Source organism: Lissotriton vulgaris, chromosome 12 (assembly GCF_964263255.1).
Source record: "Lissotriton vulgaris chromosome 12, aLisVul1.2, whole genome shotgun sequence".
Classification (NCBI taxonomy): Eukaryota; Metazoa; Chordata; class Amphibia; order Caudata; family Salamandridae; genus Lissotriton; species Lissotriton vulgaris.
The window spans coordinates 7,617,308-7,635,540 of record NC_141700.1 but is presented as its reverse complement, the minus strand read 5'-3'; the positions used below and the strand labels follow the sequence as shown (position 1 = coordinate 7,635,540).

The following is an 18,233-nucleotide window of genomic DNA, read 5'->3' as shown; positions in this document are numbered from 1 at the left end:
TCACACTGGAGCTGAAGGGGGTAGAACCAATCACACTGGAGGTGAAGGGGGCAGAACACATCACATTGGAGCCGAAAGAGATCGGAACACATCACACTAAAGATGAAGGGGAGTGGAAGCCATCAAACTGGAGCTGAAGGGGAGCAAACCCCATCATACTGGAGCTGAACGAAGCAGAACTCATTACACAGGAGCTGAAGGAAGCAGAACTCATCACACAGGAGCTGAAGGAAGCAGACCCATCACAACAGAGATTAAGGGAGCAGAACCTATCACACTGGAGCTGAAGGAAGAGGAACCCACCACATTGCAGCAGAAGGGAACGAATCCCGTCACAACAGAGCTGAAGGGAGCAGAACCTATAACACTGGGGCTGATGGTAGCAGACTCCCTCTGCTGGAGATTAAGGGAGCGGAACCCATCACACTTAAACCAAAAGAAGAAAAGAATGCACTTTGTGGGGCTGCAGGTATGGAACCCTGCCACTCAAGGACTGAAGCTTATACCTAGATTAAAGGAAATGAGCCCTGTGGTAATATGGCTAAAGGAGAGATGCATATCACAGGGCCAGAAGGTGCATAACCTGGATACCCTCTAGGGTGACAAGCTGCGCTATGCAAGTACTACTTGACGGATTGATTGACCTGCGTCACAGAAGCAATTATAATGCAATCGGTCATCCAATATTGTAACCAAACATAGTTCTTCTAATGCACATCAAACCTGGCCTACTGTACCCCTTCTATTCCAGCACTGGGACCCACATACAGCTACTTTATTGCACCTCAAGCCTGAACTACTGTGCCCCTTCTATTCCAGCACTGGGACCCACATATAGCTCCTCTAATGCACCTCAATCCTGATCTACTGTACCCCTTCTATTTCAGCACTGGGAGTCAATCTTGATCTACTGTACCCCATCAATTCTAGTACTGGGACCGACATACAGCTCTGCTTATGCGCCTCAACCCTGACCTAGATTATCCAATGTTATAGCACTGGCACCCCCACCCCCCATACACCTCAGTGAATGCGCCTCGTTCTTGACCTGCAGCACTACATGCAGTTCCAGGACTGAGACCAACTAACAGCTCTGTCAGGACACTTTACTGGGCTGCATTGCCTCCTGCTACCCTGCCACTGAAATGAATGCACAGCTCTGCTGATGAACCTCAGTCCAATCTACTGTACAACGCCAAGACGGTACTGGGACCCACGCACAGCTCTGCCAATACATCTCCATCCTAGCTTGCAGCAGTTTTCTATCTCTCTCAGAACTCACCTCCATGTCGGGCATGAAAAGCTGGGGTTGCAGGCTAGAAACACCACACAGCATGGATCCCGGTCCCTGGCGCTCATACTGGGGGTACCTGTCCCCTCCTTCCATGGCAGGGTGCACAGAGGGCATCAGGCTGGCCCCAGGAGCATGCTGGCAGGAAGAGGCATGGGGCCCCTACGCAGGGAGTCCATGCAGCGATTCTTGGTGGTAGAGCTGGTCCCAAGCATGGCCTGAGGAGAGAAAGGGAGACGGTGTGAAGCCCTGAATAAGGACAAGATGGTAGAAACACGTCCAGCTGTATGCCAAGCTAGGGCGAATGCAGGGTTCCCAGCTGGAACTCTGGGTGCTTCTATATGTAAATACAATTGTACAGCGGGAATCACTGACAGACATGTGGAAACCTTCATTGTCCGCACTATCAATGTTCTGGAAAAGTAAGAAAGACTAAACCAGTGCAGGCCTGAGTGCAAAAAGAAATGGTAATAGGGTTATTAGTTCTGGCCTGGAGAGACTTTAGCCATCTGTTTCCAAAGACCTATTGTCTACAACACATTACACTGAATGGGCTTTTGTTCAGCCTCTTGCTCGTTAATTTGATGGTTTTATTGTTTATCTCAGTTACCTGTTCATTATTCAGTGGTTTTCCACCCCATTTGCATTTGCCCGCCTATTTAACATTTTCTCTTTACATTATTTACTATATTACTGAAATTACTACAGCATGATAGGATCACTACTATACGACTACTGAAATTACTACAGCATGATAGGATCACTACTATACGACTATTGAAATGACTACAGCATGATAGGATCCCTACTATACGACTATTGAAATGACTACAGCATGATAGGATCCCTACTATACGACTATTGAAATGACTACAGCATGATAGGATCCCTACTAAAATTATTACAATACTATAGAAATGACACTGTGGCTACTGAATTCACTATCACAAAATAGGAATCATTTCTATATCGCTAATGCACAAAAGAAATAACTGCTATACGACCACTGAAATGACTACAATACAATACTATACCATGATACAAATTGGTAGTAAACAAATAACAAATGAAATCACCCCAGCACAACTGACATCACTACCAGAGACTACAAATTACTACTATATTACTAGTGAAATCACCACAGCACAACAGAAATCGGATACTGAAATAACTACAAGAGAACAGATATCACCAGTGACAGACTATTGAAATCACTACAACGCAACACAAATCACTACTGTACTATCAAAATAACTACCATACCTCATGTTCCAACACAACTATGAATATCCCTATTTCACCAAACTCGAACTCACCTAACACGGTGTTAGGCTTATAACGAGCATACAACTGTCGGAATGACTTCCATGCTATTGATAGCAGTACGACTATTGAAATGAAATAACTACTATGTGACTGTTACTACTTCACACCTGTTATATATAAAAATCACCATTAGCACATACTGAAAAAACTCCCTATACCACTACCACCAAATCATCAACTGGGAGCAAGTTACTGAAGTTTGAAAACCGTTGCTTTACATTTTAGAGGAGCTCAAAAACTCAGCCATAACACAAATAACATATTTGTTAAAAGGATAAAAGCGACAAAATAATCTGTATTTGCCCGTATGTAGACCTTTTCATTTAATAAAATTATATATAATAAACTTAGTTACATGGATCAGACCTCAGCATCCATTGGTCTGCGGCTCTGTCATTCCCATTTTCTGCCACCCTCCACACCATAAGGCAGGGGCAGCCCTCTTCCTCAACTAGATAACGTCACTGGGAGTGAAGGCACAGCCCTTTCACAGGGAGCACATCCGCACAGTGTAGTTCTCCCAGTGCCAGGATTTACCATGGCAATGTAATTACAATAGCGCTAATATATAGTGCTTGCTACCCCGGACGAGGCACTGAAGCGCCTTACGCAGGACAGATCATTTTGGTTTACAAAGGAACCCAAGGAAGCAGTATGCTAGGGACCTTAGGGCAGTTATATCTATAAACAGGACAGTGGTCCCTAGACAGAGCAAATTTGTCAAATAGATATAGGCTAAATAGACACTATATTCTTAGTCCAGCCGGACAGATTTATTTTGTAATAAGCAATTTTTAGAATTTTTTTAAAAAGTGTTAACAGCAGGACACCAGCCGATGTCAACTGACACACTAAAGAAAGGAACAAACAAGGCAACTAAACAGTCTGTGTAGTTAATTCACAGTCAGACGATAATACAAACACACTATTGCTGGTATCAATAAGTACATTTCAACTGCATATAGTGTGGCACAGTCGACGACGTTTCAAACCTATGGTTAATACAGGTTCATCCTCAGGACATTACATATATGCCTTTCACTTTTTTAAAGAATTGTAACAAAGCTAGAATTAACTTGCTCAGCCCCTGCAGGGATGGCGCAGAAGTCACTATCCTGGGAGTATAGGAGCTACCAGATGGGGCAACAGTACAAGCTCTGTAATGAGAGGATTAGCTGGATAAAGCAGCGACGGGCCGACAATGCGATCCGCGTCTGAGGATAGAATCACCCAGGACAGCACGCTGCTCCGGGAGCCAAGGTTAGTGGTTAGTCCAGTGTTGGCGGGTATCGATGGTCAGTGGGGTTAGTCTTGTAAACTCAGCTCATGTTATCACAACTGTTTCTTTTTGATAGTTTAAACTAATAGAGTTCATGACGTGGGAGTAATAGCGAGCGAGGGGAGGTCTTGTTAATTTGCCATGATATAAATTTTAAATGAGAGGTTGTGATCTTTGAAAAGAGTTGTGAGTTGTTTGCAAAAATACATAGATTAAAGCATTTCCGCCAAAACTTGGAAATGAGTCCATGCCAGTTATGTGTTATGCCGATGATACGGTTTTATTGCATCCGACGCTGGTCGCCCTGCAGAGACAAGTGGACGCATTCGCCGAGCATAGAAGGTCCAACTTTTGGAAAATAAATACGGACACGACTCAGGTAGTGGTTCTTACAAAGAGAAGGCCTAAGTGGTGGCTAAATGGAGTTCTAGTAGAGGAGGTAAAAGAATATCGCTATTTTGGCCTTCTTTATGGATATCATCTTAATTTTACGCGGATATAGATATTCAGGAAGAGAGGGTCAAGGCCAGTGCAGGAGCATTATTTATGATGGATGTTGCACTGGGTCATAAATCCATCGAAGAGCTCAGAGAGAAATACAAAGCAAAATAGGGAGTTTGCTGCTGTGCGGGTGTGAGGTTTCCCCCTGCAATGACAATCAGTGAAATGAATGCCAGGAAGAAGTGGTTGGGGCTACCCAAAGGAACTATACGTGATGCACTGAGACTTGAATTGGGCGCAACAAATGTCCTATTAAAGAATAAACAAGGCTTCTTAGTTCTTGACTTGGCCGTCTTGGAAAGGAGGACGGCTCCTTAAGGTACATGATAAATGGGGGACACAAGGAGGTTGTTGGATCAACAAATAGTACATATAGGCCTGTATCATGGTAAAAATGAGAAAATATAGATTACCATATAGAGAAATGAAATGTTTTGTTTACAGTATAGAACAATCCAAAATCTCTACAACAGCAATTGAATTATGCCGAGGGGAATGTAGGGATTATAATGTGTATGATTGAATGTTGAAAAAATGAATATGAGAATAATTCAGTTTTAATAACAAGTATTTTACACTTTCTGTTTTAACTTTAGTGGTTTTAAATCGAAAAATTGTCCTGAAGAAGGTGACCATCTATATCACTGAAACGCCGCGTCAACATATTTTTCTTTGTGTAATTGTAATATTGTTTTTTAAGTCATGAAATGTTTTTTTAATAATAAATGTGAATTTTTAACCAACAACCTGTATAGAAATACACAATAAACTTTGGAGAAAATGTTTTGATAAATCCCTTTTGTCCCAACATTCTCTTTTGGCTGAATTGGAATTATGTTTTAAATACTTGACATAGATTTATTTTGTTGAAATTGTGAATTTGTCGATCCTGATACAACCTTAGATATAACTTAGTGTGCTACCACCCTTCTCTGATACGGATCCCCAAAGACTGTAGTCTCCTTACTAAAATACATGAAAAGGGATTCCTTACATTTGTTTCACATGATAAAACCCAGCCTGCAGGATAAGCATGCCGACAGGTGGGGGTAACCTACTGGATCTTAAGGTTTCTTTAGATGTTACAGTAGGGGAGAAACTCAAGGGCTGTCGGTCACACAGCAGAAGCAAACAGTAAAGAATTTAATAAGGAGGGCTCCAAGAGCAGCGATTAGAAGAAGTGTGTAAGAAAGATCACACGTGCCCTGTAAAGGATGTAAGGTGCAGGCATATTTAGTCTGGAGAAGTGTGGCTCAATTGTTAGAGCAGCAGATTCTGATGCAGAGGTCTAGCCCGGGACCAGTGTGTCCCGGGCTTGGGCTCAAAATTCCACGGACCTGATAATTCTCGCCTCGGTGCCTATTCCAATCATGGAGTCCCACACTGCAACTCTGGGCAATAGCTTGCTTAATCTCCACAACGGCCCCCACAACGCGAAGGATGCCTGGCTTCAACTTGGGCGTGCCCAGGAGTGGACGCCTCACAGGGAAAGCCAGGATGGGTTCCACAGCGGTATTCGTACAAGCGTCTTGAGACCCTTGCGGGAGAGTAGTGCGCTATACATGTATCAATTTACATTTTTTACATTCAGTCTTACTTGTGGGATATGCACAACACACACCTACGAAGGTGGCATTAAAGACTAGACTGGGTCAAGAATTGGCTTTTATACAGTGGAAGCTGGTCCAGCCGCCCGCGATGGAGAAAGCCCTGTGTGCCTTCTGTCTAAGGAACCACTGACTTTTTGCGTTTACTGATCAGTTCTTTTAGTTTTGCAGCTGGCAGAAGAGCCTTGTTGCTGCTGACCTTGAGACTGGCTCAGATCAACATACAGGGCTCTGCTTCAATCCATTTAGGGTGTGATAATACACCTGTGCATTAGGCACTAGGGACATTCAAGGCCGTTATTCAGGTCAGTTAATAAAGAAAAAAGGCTTGCCGCATGAGGGAGATGGAATGGGTATAGGGAGGTTGGTATGTTTTAGTTATACCCCCAGATAGAAAAAAGGGTAAAGGTGATTTTTATTAATAGTAACAGAACGTGCACTTTGCGGTCTAATCTTGCACAGAGGAAAAAGCATCCACTATACATTCATAAACGACTTTTAGTATAGAAATTTCTAATGTCTGTTACAGCTAAGGGTATAGGGTTTAGAGAGGACTGTTGAATTAGAACCTCTCCCCTATTACCATGTGATTACTTTTTTAACATAGGAAACCGTTTTTTGTACTTGATGATTGTTTCATCTAATGTTATAGATTACACGACCAACAGATAAAAATACTTGCGTCCATGAAATTATTGCATTAGTTTGTACCAAATTGGATTCTATTTTTCATACATATAATGTTAACCCTGTATGGAAATAATATGGAAGAAATGTTCGCCTGGTAAGGTCTATCGTTTTAATATGAAATGGGGGAGATTTTATTGTTTTTAGACACAGAAAGTTCAGGGTTAAAATGAGAACTTGTTGATTTCAAATTATGTAAGTGGGGGGGTAAAAGTATAGTTGAATATTAGTACCAAATACATTTTTATGTTGAAAAACTATACATTTTTAAATATGATCTGAGCTATGTGTGTATATGAACTGTTTGTATGGCCTATTTAGGTAATGACATCAAACTGTTAATAAACTGAAACTGAAAACAGATTAAAGCAAGCAGATTCTGACTTAGAGAAGGTTGTGGTGAGAGAAGGAAGGATGGAAGGGAGGGGCATTTGAAAGCACAAAGGAGGCAACAATTAGAGGTTTTAAGAAAATGTCAAGTTTCATTCAGGGATTTAGAAATAGAGAGATACATTTTTTTGATAGCATGTAGCTTGAGGATGCCAGGCTGTAGAAAGAAGCCTTACTTGTATCTGGAGACACTGCGATATTATGCACTTTTGATAGCACTGGAGTCAGGTCAGTTGTCTGTACGCTGCTAAACTGGGCTACCACTAAAGCACCACTTCAGCAAAGACGGCTGATTAGTACAGGGATTGAGAGCGTCCAGCATCAGCTGGACGCATAAAGCGTACAGCAACGGCTGGACGTATAAAGTGTACTGCAACGGCTGGATAAATCATACGTACAGCAACGGCCAGACGCATACAGCAACGGCTAGATGCATAAAGCGTACAGCAACGGCTAGACGCATGAAGCGTACAGCAACGACTGGAAGTATAAAGTGTACATCAACGGCTGGACGCATAATGCGTACAGCAATGGCTTGATGTATAAAGCGTACAGCAACGGCTAGACACATAAAGTGTACAGCAACAGCTGGACATATAAAGCGTACAGCAATGGCTGGATCCAAAATACGTACAGCAATGGCTAGACGCATAAAGCATACAGCAACTGCTGGACGCATAAAGCGTACAGCAACAGCTAGACGCATAATGAGTACAGTAACGGCTAGATGCATAAGCGTACAGCAATGGCTAGACTCATAAAGCGTACAGCAACGGATAGACACACAAAGCGTACAGCAACGACTAGATGTATAAAGTGTACAGTAACAGCTGGACGCATAATGGGTACAGCAACGGCTGGTCGCATAATGCATACAGCAACGGCTGGACGTATAAAGCATACAGCAACGGCTAGACGGATAAAGCGTACAGCTATGGCAAGATGCATAAAGCGTACAGCAAAGGCTGGACGCATAAAGCGTACAGCAACGGCTAGACGCATAAAGCAAACAGCAACAACTGGACGTATAAAGCGAACAGCAACGGCTAGATGCATAAAGCGTACAGCAAAGGCTGGACGCATAAAGCGTACAGCAACGGCTAGACGCATAAAGCGTACACCAACGGCTGGACGCATAAAGCATACAGCAACGGCTAGACGCATAAAGCGTACAGCAAAGGCTAGATGCATAAAGCGTAGAGCAACGGCTAGATGCATAAAGCGTGCAGCAACGGCTAGATGCATAAAGCGTGCAGCAACGGCTAGATGCATAAAGCGTGCAGCAACGGCTGGATGCATAAAGCGTACAGCAACGGCTAGACGCATAAAGCATACAACAGCTTGATGCACAAAATGTACAGCAACGCCTGGACGCATACAATGTGCAGCAATACAATAAGGGCAGCAATGGCTGGATTCATAAAGCATATAGTAATGTCTGGAAGCATATATAGGGAATATCTAGAGAATTAGGCTGCGCTCAAAGGAAGCAGTAACGTAAAGTTCAAAGCATTATGAGACAATATATGGGTTAATAACACAAACACCAAAAAGGATATCCTGCCAATGCTGGAGAGGATGTTTTCTTAAGCTCATCCTCAAGTTGAGCTCCCAGTATTAATCCACAAAGCACAGAGGGGCCCATTTTGAATGGCTCTAGTTTGACATTGCACAAGATGGAGGTTGAGGACAGCCTCCCCGACAGTGGAAGTGTATTGGCTGCATTTGTGTGGCTGGAAGGAGGAGAACCAGACATTGAGGGGAGGAGGATGATGACAGGGATCTCTTTAGAAATCCAAAGACTTTGTTAGCAAGGGGCTGCATTCTAGATTTCCTAAAGCTCTGTACCTTGCAATATGGTCCATCGTAACCACTGAAGTGTTCCGTTAACATCACAGACCACAAGATCATAGGCCGAGTGGTTAGTAAATGTCACCAGAAATGCAAGATGGCAACACTGGGCCATATAGCACTTTTGCATGCATCAGAAACTTAGTGTGCTTTCTGAGACAAAAGAAAGATGTTTGCTTTCAGCCAATATTTTTATTTTTTGTTGAGGAGGGCTCGGCTGCTTCCACAACAATAAAGATTTGAAAAAAACATGAGAAAACAAACACTGACAAAGCCAAGAGGCTGTTAGGCACCGCCAGTTGCACTGGCTATGCCAATGCTTGTTGTTTTCCTTTCTGTTCTTACTATAGCATGGCAAGTGAGTCTTGAGACGATGGCCCCCGCCAGGAGAAGCAGTAAAATCCAATCGGTGCCCCACGGCAGGGAGCAGGGGGGTCTGGCATCGACTCCCAGCCCTGCAGGTTTACTGTAACTTTGGCAGGAGGAGGGCAGACTCACTGGCGGGACACACTCTCCTGAATCCAATATTATGTGTTAGTCTAAGGCAGCCAGACAGACAGACATCAATAAGTGTGATGTCTGTACTCTACTGCAGAGTGTCCCCAAGGTGGGGCGAGCTGCCTGCCAGAGAGCATCTTCACTCATGGTGGGCACAGGATACACAAGGTTCTTACTGACAGCTGTGCGACTGTGGTGTAGTGATGTAGAGGTCGTGTTTGTGGTGGTGTGTCTTGGATTGCCATGGGTTTGCAAACTGCGGCTTCAATGCTGTACTTGTGTTGCCTCTTTCTACTGCCGCCCCTGGTGTGGCTTGATGAGCAGCAACAGTGTTTAAGGCACGCAGGGAAGTCTGTGGCTGCTGTGTGTTGTGGGCAGGCTACTACGTGATGCTGGTGTAGTGCAACAGTCCGGCCCCTGCATTACTGCGGCTTCTGTGCCAGGGATGCAGTGATAACCCTCACTGGAGTGTTCCAGGCGCGCCAGGGCTGCAGCGGTAACCCACACTAGAGCATCTCAGGCGCACCATGGCTGCGGTGGTAAACCACACTGGAGTGTCCCAGGCGCGCCAGGGCTGCAGTGATAACCCTCACTGGAGTGTTCCAGGCGCGCCAGGGCTGCGGCAGTAACCCCCACTGGAGCATCTCAGGTGCACCATGGCTGCGGTGGTAACCCTCACTGGAGTGTTCCAGGCGCGCCAGGGCTGCGGCGGTAACCCACACTGGAGCGTCTCAGGAGTGCCAGAGCTGCTGTGGTAACCCGCACTGGAGTGTTCCAGATGCGCCAGGGCTGCGGCGGTATCCCTCACTGGAGAGTCCCAGGCGCGCCAGGGCTGCAGCGGTAATCCTCACTGGAGTGTCCCAGGCGCGCCAGGGCTGCAGCGGTAATCCTCACTGGAGTGTCCCAGGCGCGCCAGGGCTGCAGCGGTAATCCTCACTGGAGTGTCCCAGGCGCGCCAGGGCTGCAGCGGTAATCCTCACTGGAGTGTCCCAGGCGCGCCAGGGCTGCGGCGGTAACCCACACTGGAGCGTCTCAGGCGCGCCAGGGCTGCGGTGGTAACCCTCACTGGAGTGTCCCATGCGCGCCAGGGCTGCGGTGGTAACCCTCACTGGAGAGTCCCAGGCGCGCCAGGGCTGCGGCAGAAACCCTCACTGCAGTGTTCCAGGTGCGCCAGAGCTGCTGTGGTAACCCATACTGGAGAGTTCCAGGCACGCCAGGGCTGCGGTGGTAACCCTCACTCGAGTGTCCCAGACGTGCCAGGGCTGCGGCGGTAACCCTCACTGGAGTGTCCCAGGCGCGCCAGGGCTGCGGCAGAAACCCTCACTGCAGTGTTCCAGGTGCGCCAGAGCTGCTGTGGTAACCCGCACTGGAGTGTTCCAGGTGCGCCAGGGCTGCGGCAGTAATCCTCACTGGAGTGTCCCAGGCGCGCCAGGGCTGGGGCGGTAACCCACACTGGAGTGTCTCAGGCGCGCCAGGGCTGCGGTGGTAACCCTCACTGGAGTGTCCCATGCGCGCCAGGGCTGCGGTGGTAACCCTCACTGGAGTGTCCCAGGCGCGCCAGGGCTGCGGCAGAAACCCTCACTGCAGTGTTCCAGGTGCGCCAGAGCTGCTGTGGTAACCCGCACTGGAGTGTTCTAGGTGCGCCAGGGCTGCGGCAGTAATCCTCACTGGAGTGTCCCAGGCGCGCCAGGGCTGGGGCGGTAACCCACACTGGAGTGTCTCAGGCGCGCCAGGGCTGCGGTGGTAACCCTCACTGGAGAGTCCCAGGCGCACCAGGGCTGCTGCAGAAACCCTCCGTGCAGTGTTCCAGGAGTGCCAGAGCTGCTGTGGTAATCCGCACTGGAGTGTTCCAGGTGCACCAGTAACCCTCACTGGAGAGTCCCAGGCGCGCCAGGGCTGCAGCGGTAATCCTCACTGGAGTGTCCCAGGCGCGCCAGGGCTGCGGCGGTAACCCTCACTGGAGAGTCCCAGGCGCACCAGGACTGCGGCAGAAACCCTCAGGGCAGTGTTCCAGGTACGCCAGAGCTGCTGTGGTAACCCTCACTGGAGTGTTCCAGGTGCGCCAGGGCTGCAGCGGTAATCCTCACTGGAGTGTCCCAGGCGCGCCAGGGCTGGGGCGGTAACCCACACTGGAGTGTCTCAGGCGCGCCAGGGCTGCGGTGGTAACCCTCACTGGAGAGTCCCAGGCGCACCAGGGCTGCTGCAGAAACCCTCCGTGCAGTGTTCCAGGAGTGCCAGAGCTGCTGTGGTAATCCGCACTGGAGTGTTCCAGGTGCACCAGTAACCCTCACTGGAGAGTCCCAGGCGCGCCAGGGCTGCAGTGGTAATCCTCACTGGAGTGTCCCAGGCGCGCCAGGGCTGCGGCGGTAACCCTCACTGGAGAGTCCCAGGCGCACCAGGACTGCGGCAGAAACCCTCAGGGCAGTGTTCCAGGTACGCCAGAGCTGCTGTGGTAATCCTCACTGGAGTGTCCCAGGCGCGCCAGGGCTGCGGCGGTAACCCACACTGGAGCGTCTCAGGCGCGCCAGGGCTGCGATGGTAACCCTCACTGGAGTGTCCCAGGCGCGCCAGGGCTGCGGCGGTAACCCACACTGGATACCTTCAAACATCCTCACACTCCCTCACTATTACTGTACAATAGATGCCGAGACGCCGTAAGGCATTTGCGCGCTTTAGAAATTTTAAAAATAAAATAAATAAATGTAGCTCCACACTCCCTCACTCTTATGGTGTGGGTATCTAGACTACACCATAAGAGTGAGGGAGTGGGGCCTGGGTTTGGGTATCTAGTATACACAATAATAGTGCAGGACACGGGGGCCTGGGGACAACTGCGCCCTCGCAGGACACGCGGGGCCTGGAGACAACTGCGCCCTCTGCAAGACAAGTGGGGCCAGTGGACAACTGCACCCTCTGCTGCCCAAAGCAGGACAAGGGGGACAACTGCACCCTCTGCTGCCCAGAGCAGGGCACGCAGGCCAGTGGACAACTGCACCCTCTGCTGCCCAGAACAGGACACGCAGGCCAGTGGACAACTGCACCCTCTGCTGCCCAGAACAGGACACGTGGGCCTGGGGACAACTACACCCTCTGGGACAAAAGCAGGACACGTGGGGCCTGAGGACAATCGTACCCCTCTGCTGCCCAGAGCAGGACGAGGGGGCGACAAGTGAGAGTTTAACAATCACACCTAGGACAACTACACCCTCTGCTGCCCAGAGCAGGACGAGGGGGCGACAAGTGAGAGTTTAACAATCACACCCAGGACAACTGCACCCTCTGCTGCCCAGAACAGGACACGTGGGGCCTGGGGACAACTGCGCCCTCTTCTGCCCAGAACAGGGCACGTGGGGCCTGGGGACAACTGTGCCCTCTGCTGCACAAAGCAGGAAACCTAGGGCATGGGGACAACTGCGCCCTCTGCTGCGTAGAGCAGGACGAGCTCGGACCTGGGAACAACTGCACCCTCTGCTGTCCAAAGCAGGACACGGGGGACAACTGCACCCTGTGCTGAGCAGGGCACGCAGGCCTGGGGACAACTGCGCCCTCTGCTGCCCAGAACAGGACACGTGGGGCCTGGAGACAACTGCGCCCTCTGCAGGACAAGTGGGGACTGGGGACAACTGCGCCCTCAGCTGCCCAGAACAGGACACACGGACCGGGGGACAACTGCATCTTGTGCTGCCCAGAGCAGGACACGCGGGCCTGGGGACAATTGCGCCCTCTGCTGCCCAGAACAGGACACGTGGGGCCTGAAGACAACTGCGCCCTCTGCAGGACAAGTGGGGCCTGGGGACAACTGCACCCTCTGCTGCCCAGAACAGGACACGTGGGGCCTGAAGACAACTGCGCCCTCTGCAGGACACGTGGGACCTGGGGACAACTGCACCCTCTGGGCCAAAAGCAGGACACGTGGGGCCTGGGGACAATTGCACCCTCTGGGCCAAAAGCTGGACATGTGGGCCTGGGGACAACTGCACCCTCTGGGCCAAAATCAGAACAAGTGGGGCCTCAGGACAAACCCACCCTCTGCTGCCCAGAGCAGGACGCTGGGGCGACAAGTGTGAGTTTAACAATAACACCCAGGACAACTGCACCCTCTGCTGCCCAGAACAGGACATGTGGGGCCTGGGGATAACTGCCCCTCTGCTGTCCAGAACAGGACACGTGGGGCCTGGGGACCACTGCGCCGTCTCCAGGACAAGCGGGGCCCATTGTGCCCCCTGCTGCCCAGAGCAGGAAACGAGGGCGTGGGGACAACTGCGCCGTCTGCTGAGTAGAGCAGGGCGAGCTCAGACCGGAGGACAACTGCACCCTCGCTGCCCAGGGCAGGACATGCGGGCCAGGGGACAATTGCGCCCTCTGCTGCCTAGAGCAGGACACACGGGGCCTGGGGACAACTGCGCCCTCTGCTGCCCAGAGCAGGACACGCGGGGCCTGGGGACAACTGCGCCCTCTGCTGCCCAGCGCAGGACACGCGGGCCGAGGGACAACTGCAACCTCTGCTGCCCAGAGCAGGACACGCGGGGCCTGGGGACAAACTGCATCTCCTGCTCCCCAGAGCAGGAAACGCGTGGCCAGTTGATAACAGCACCCTCTGCTGCCCAGAGCAGGACACGCGGGGCCTGGGGACCCTCCTTGACCAATACTTCTCTGTGCACAGCTCTGCCTCACAGTACCTTTATGAAACACCTCAAGGACCATCCCCAACCAATGCGCCTTCTGTGCACAGATCTGCCTCACTGTACCATCATCAAACACCTCAAAGACTCTCCACAACCAACTTATTATTATGTACACCAGACCTTCATCAGACACCATAAGGCAACGCTCTTTCTCCGCACCGATGTCCCTCTTTGAGACCATCATCAGACTTGGTCAAGACTCTCATCGACCAACACTTGTCTAGAGCACAAATGTTGTGCACAGGACCTTCCTTGTCCAACGCTCTTTCCATACACAAATGGCCCATGCAGGCCCTTCGTCAGACACCTTCAGGACCCTCCTCGACGAGGCCCCCTCAGTGCAAGTCCTCACCCTCAAGGCGGTGAGCTTTGTAATCAGGCACACCACTTCTGCTATCTCCTCCTCCAGCATGGGCTATATTTTGTCTGTGTACAGAATTCCCACTATGGGTGCAAACACGTCACTCGACTTCACCTCAGAAGTGAATAGGGGCCACTGACATACAAGTATTGCACAAGCTTGTGTATGAACAAAAGAATTCTTATGTGAATAGAAAAAAAATCTCTTATTGTCCAAGTAAGCATTTGTTACTTTGGCAACTGTAAGCAGAGACCAAACCTGGACCTCGATCGGATGAGGATTAATTCACCCAGCAGCAGCCCAAAAAGAGGTTTGCACAAGCAAACCTGTGCGCTAGGGGATGCTTCACTCCACCTAACAGTTTGCATTCCAGGTACTCAGAAAGCTTAACTTGCTAAAAGGCCCCTTCCTTAACCTGCAGCAACGCTATAATGCCTTAGCAGATCCTGCAGATCAAGAACCACGAGTAGAGCGCTTAGTCGGTTCCTGATCAGTATGTGGACAAACGCGGCTCTCCCGTGAACTGTCTCAATGTCTTATAGCTAAAGGCGCAGACATTAAAGTAGAAGGATATCAAACCAACTGCTGTGCTCGTCTGCACACAGCTGCCCATCTTATTATGTTCCAATGTTGCCATCACTTCCTGTTGGCCAATTGGATGGGAAGGGGCTCTAGTGGGGAAACAATGAACCGAAAACACAGAGGTTCTAGTGGAGCAGGAACTTAAAGTATTGACATGAAACAAAGACTATTTAGAAAGAGAAATGAAGCAATGACCACAGGGATTGAGGGAAGATGTAGAAGGAAAGATAATCTAACCATTGCATGCAAACAACGTGATCTAAAGGCAGATAATCCAACCAGTTACTGGAAACAAGGGGCTTGTTATGTTATGCCTGCTTGTATAGCTCACTAATCACCAGTGAGGGGATCCAGGCGATTGGGCAGGTGTGTGTGGGAGTGTCCTCTCACAGTAATTCAAGAGCCAGGCATTCAGCTTTTTGTGAACTCAAGAAGTGCGGGGGAGGCTCTGATGTGCTGGGAAGGCTACTCCATGGTTTTGGTGCGATGTATGAGAAAGAGCGACCTCCTGTTCAGCTTCTGTGAACGCGGGGGATATGAGCGAGAGTGAGGCGGAGCGTATAGAGGCAGATAATTCAACCGGCAATATAAGGAATCCCTAAGGCAGCTAATCCAAGCACAGATCCACATTATATTATGTAATCTGAATTTTAAAGCGTGCATGGCTACCCAAACACAGGCTTCCTAGCGCTAGCAGACATAATAACAGGAGGTAAAGGAGTGACTAATTAAATAGTTGCTTTCCAAAGCTCAGATTGCGGTTTGCTCTCAAGTGTTTGGTATCCCACAGTTTAGGTGCCAAGTAGGTGAAGGACTGTCCACCACCTCTGGCTCTTTAATCTTTGGCATCACCAGGAGGGAGCAATTGCTTCCCCTCAAATCTCATGAGCTGTTGTGTGAGGCAATTAACTGGTTTAAAAGATGTGGGCCCTGAGCATATTTGATTGTGTGTGTAATGAATGGGGCCTTCAACTCAATTCTTCTTGATTCACCCGGGAGCCCTTTCAGCATCTTCCTCATTGCTCTTAATTGGCCAAAGCATATCCCTGCCACTTTTTTTGCCTGGAAGTCCATAGTAAGAAAAGAGTCCAGGCATACGCCCAGGCTCTTAACCTCCAGAATGGGGGACGGGCGATCCCCCAGACATGGAGGCCATGTAAGCTGATTCCATAAGGAAGAGTCATTACCGACCACCAAGACGTTCGTCTTGTCACCATTTCACTCAGGGAAGCTAGAGATCATCCAGTTATTGTTCTGGCTCGATAGCTTTTATTCAGCTGATAGTAAGCGGTTCGCCTGTCCTGCAGGCTTGATCACCAACAAATAATTTAAGTGAAACAACCATTTTTAAACTCCCGTGCTCGCGACCAGTCACATGACGAGACTAAGCTCCAAGTGCATTGAAGGAAAGACTCGTAGTTTTTTTTATATATAAAACTACCAGCGCTATTGTCTTTATATTTTAAAACAAAATGTTTCATAATTCAATCGAGTGCAGATAAGCAAAATAAATGCCCAATTACATTGCCATACTACTAGACAGTTTGTACATGGCATCATCCGTGTTACTTAACCCGCTACCTCGAAAGCTATAATACCGCTTCCGAAATGTTGTGCCAAAATCGGGTATCGCCACGCATATTAACTGGAATACACTGCATCATTGCATTATCTTCCACAGCGCTCGATCAGCAATATTTATATTCGTTCATTATTAAGCCCCAGTGGGCCCTGTGCCCCTCATCCAGCAATGTAAATACTCTTTCAAATAGAGCCCCAGTGGGGACCATTCTTGCTCGTAAATTAACATTATTGTGACAGCACTCAATCCTTCATAGCAACAACTAAATGTGAAAATAAACAAAAACATTTAAAAACAGTTTTGAGGGAGGCTGTATACTTGTCGCAACTAGTTTCATTGGGGAACCCCTCTACGCTTGTAAATGTGTAATCAGATCTTCCTGCATATTCAAACCTACTAGAGTGCTTGTATTGAGTGCCAATTTGTAATTTGACTCTAGTTTCCTGAGTTGTTTCTCTCGATTTCCGCACTTGGAGTCTAGTCACGTCATGTGACTGGTCACGAGCACGGGAGTTTAAAAATGGTTGTTTCTCTCAAATTATGTGTTGGGGATCAAGACTGCAGGACAGGTGAAACGCGTACTATCAGCTGAATAAAATCTATTGAGCCAGAACACGGCGTTGTCCTTCTTTGTCGAGGGGTGGGGTGGGGTGTGGTGAAAGACAGGAAGGTGTCAGGTAAGAAAATAATCTTTATCATTTGTGCTTAAAGGACGTTAAAATGCGTGGTATAATCCTTCGTTGCAAATTCCAGCGTGGTAAAGCCACTTGCGAACTAAAATTCGCGTGGTAATGCCATGCGTGGAACTTGTAATCGTGGTAAAATCATATATTCGTGTGTCAGATGAACTGCTTAACGCCTGACAGATGAGGGCCTTCTATAACCTGAAAGCATCTATTTTCTAAAAAAGAAGGACAGGCATTCAAGTGTGTTTCCAGTTATCCCAATCGCCACCAATCTGAGCCGGGGGACTGAGTGGGACACCATGTCAAATGCCACGTTTAGATCAAGAAGGATAGGCGCAGCTGCTCGTCCTTGATCCAGGGTTTTACGGAGATCCTCTGTGGCTAGTAGCATAGCCGCTTCAGTGCTATAGCCAGACCTGAAACATGTTTGTGTGTGATGCAGCAAACTATGATCCTACAGAAATGTGGTCAAATTTCCAATGACTAGGTTCTCTAGATTCTAGCTGACCCCAGGAAGGGGAGATACAGGCCAGAACCCACATCTTTTGGCTTTATAAAGAGGGTACAATAATGTACATTTCTATTGACGTGTGTTGAGATTGGGCAATCCTATTTGCAAAATCAGCCACTCTGGCTTTCCAAATGGCATACTGATATTTTTTCAATGCTTTTTGTATATGGACTTCTTTTCTTTATAATTTACCCTTCATGTCCTCTCCTCTGCACTCTTTTTTTAAAGTCCATGAGTTCCCATGTGAACCAGGAGGTGCTTGCATTGTCCCTAGAAATCTTCTGACTTCTTTTCGAGGTGTTTCTGGAGTGATTCGATCCATTTCACAAGAGCCTGATTGAGAGTGTTAGGATCGCCGTCTTGAAACTAAACTGAGGCCTAGAGTGTCTTGAATTA

At 48.5% G+C, this 18,233-nt stretch overlaps 1 protein-coding gene across 4 annotated transcripts in view; it reads right to left on the bottom strand.

The window, feature by feature from the left end:
• The window catches only part of SBNO2 (strawberry notch homolog 2), a 390,195-nt gene that overhangs the window by 326,211 nt on the left and 45,751 nt on the right, over positions 1-18,233 (bottom strand). For 3 of the 4 annotated variants that reach the window (XM_086946697.1, XM_086946699.1, XM_086946698.1), the window contains exon 2: positions 1,283-1,509. In XM_086946697.1, the coding sequence (XP_086802823.1) occupies positions 1,283-1,408 (126 nt within the window). In that variant the 5' untranslated portion in view covers positions 1,409-1,509. Of the gene's footprint in view, positions 1-1,282; positions 1,510-18,233 lie in introns of those variants that run through there. The other variant, XM_086946700.1, reaches the window with a different exon arrangement.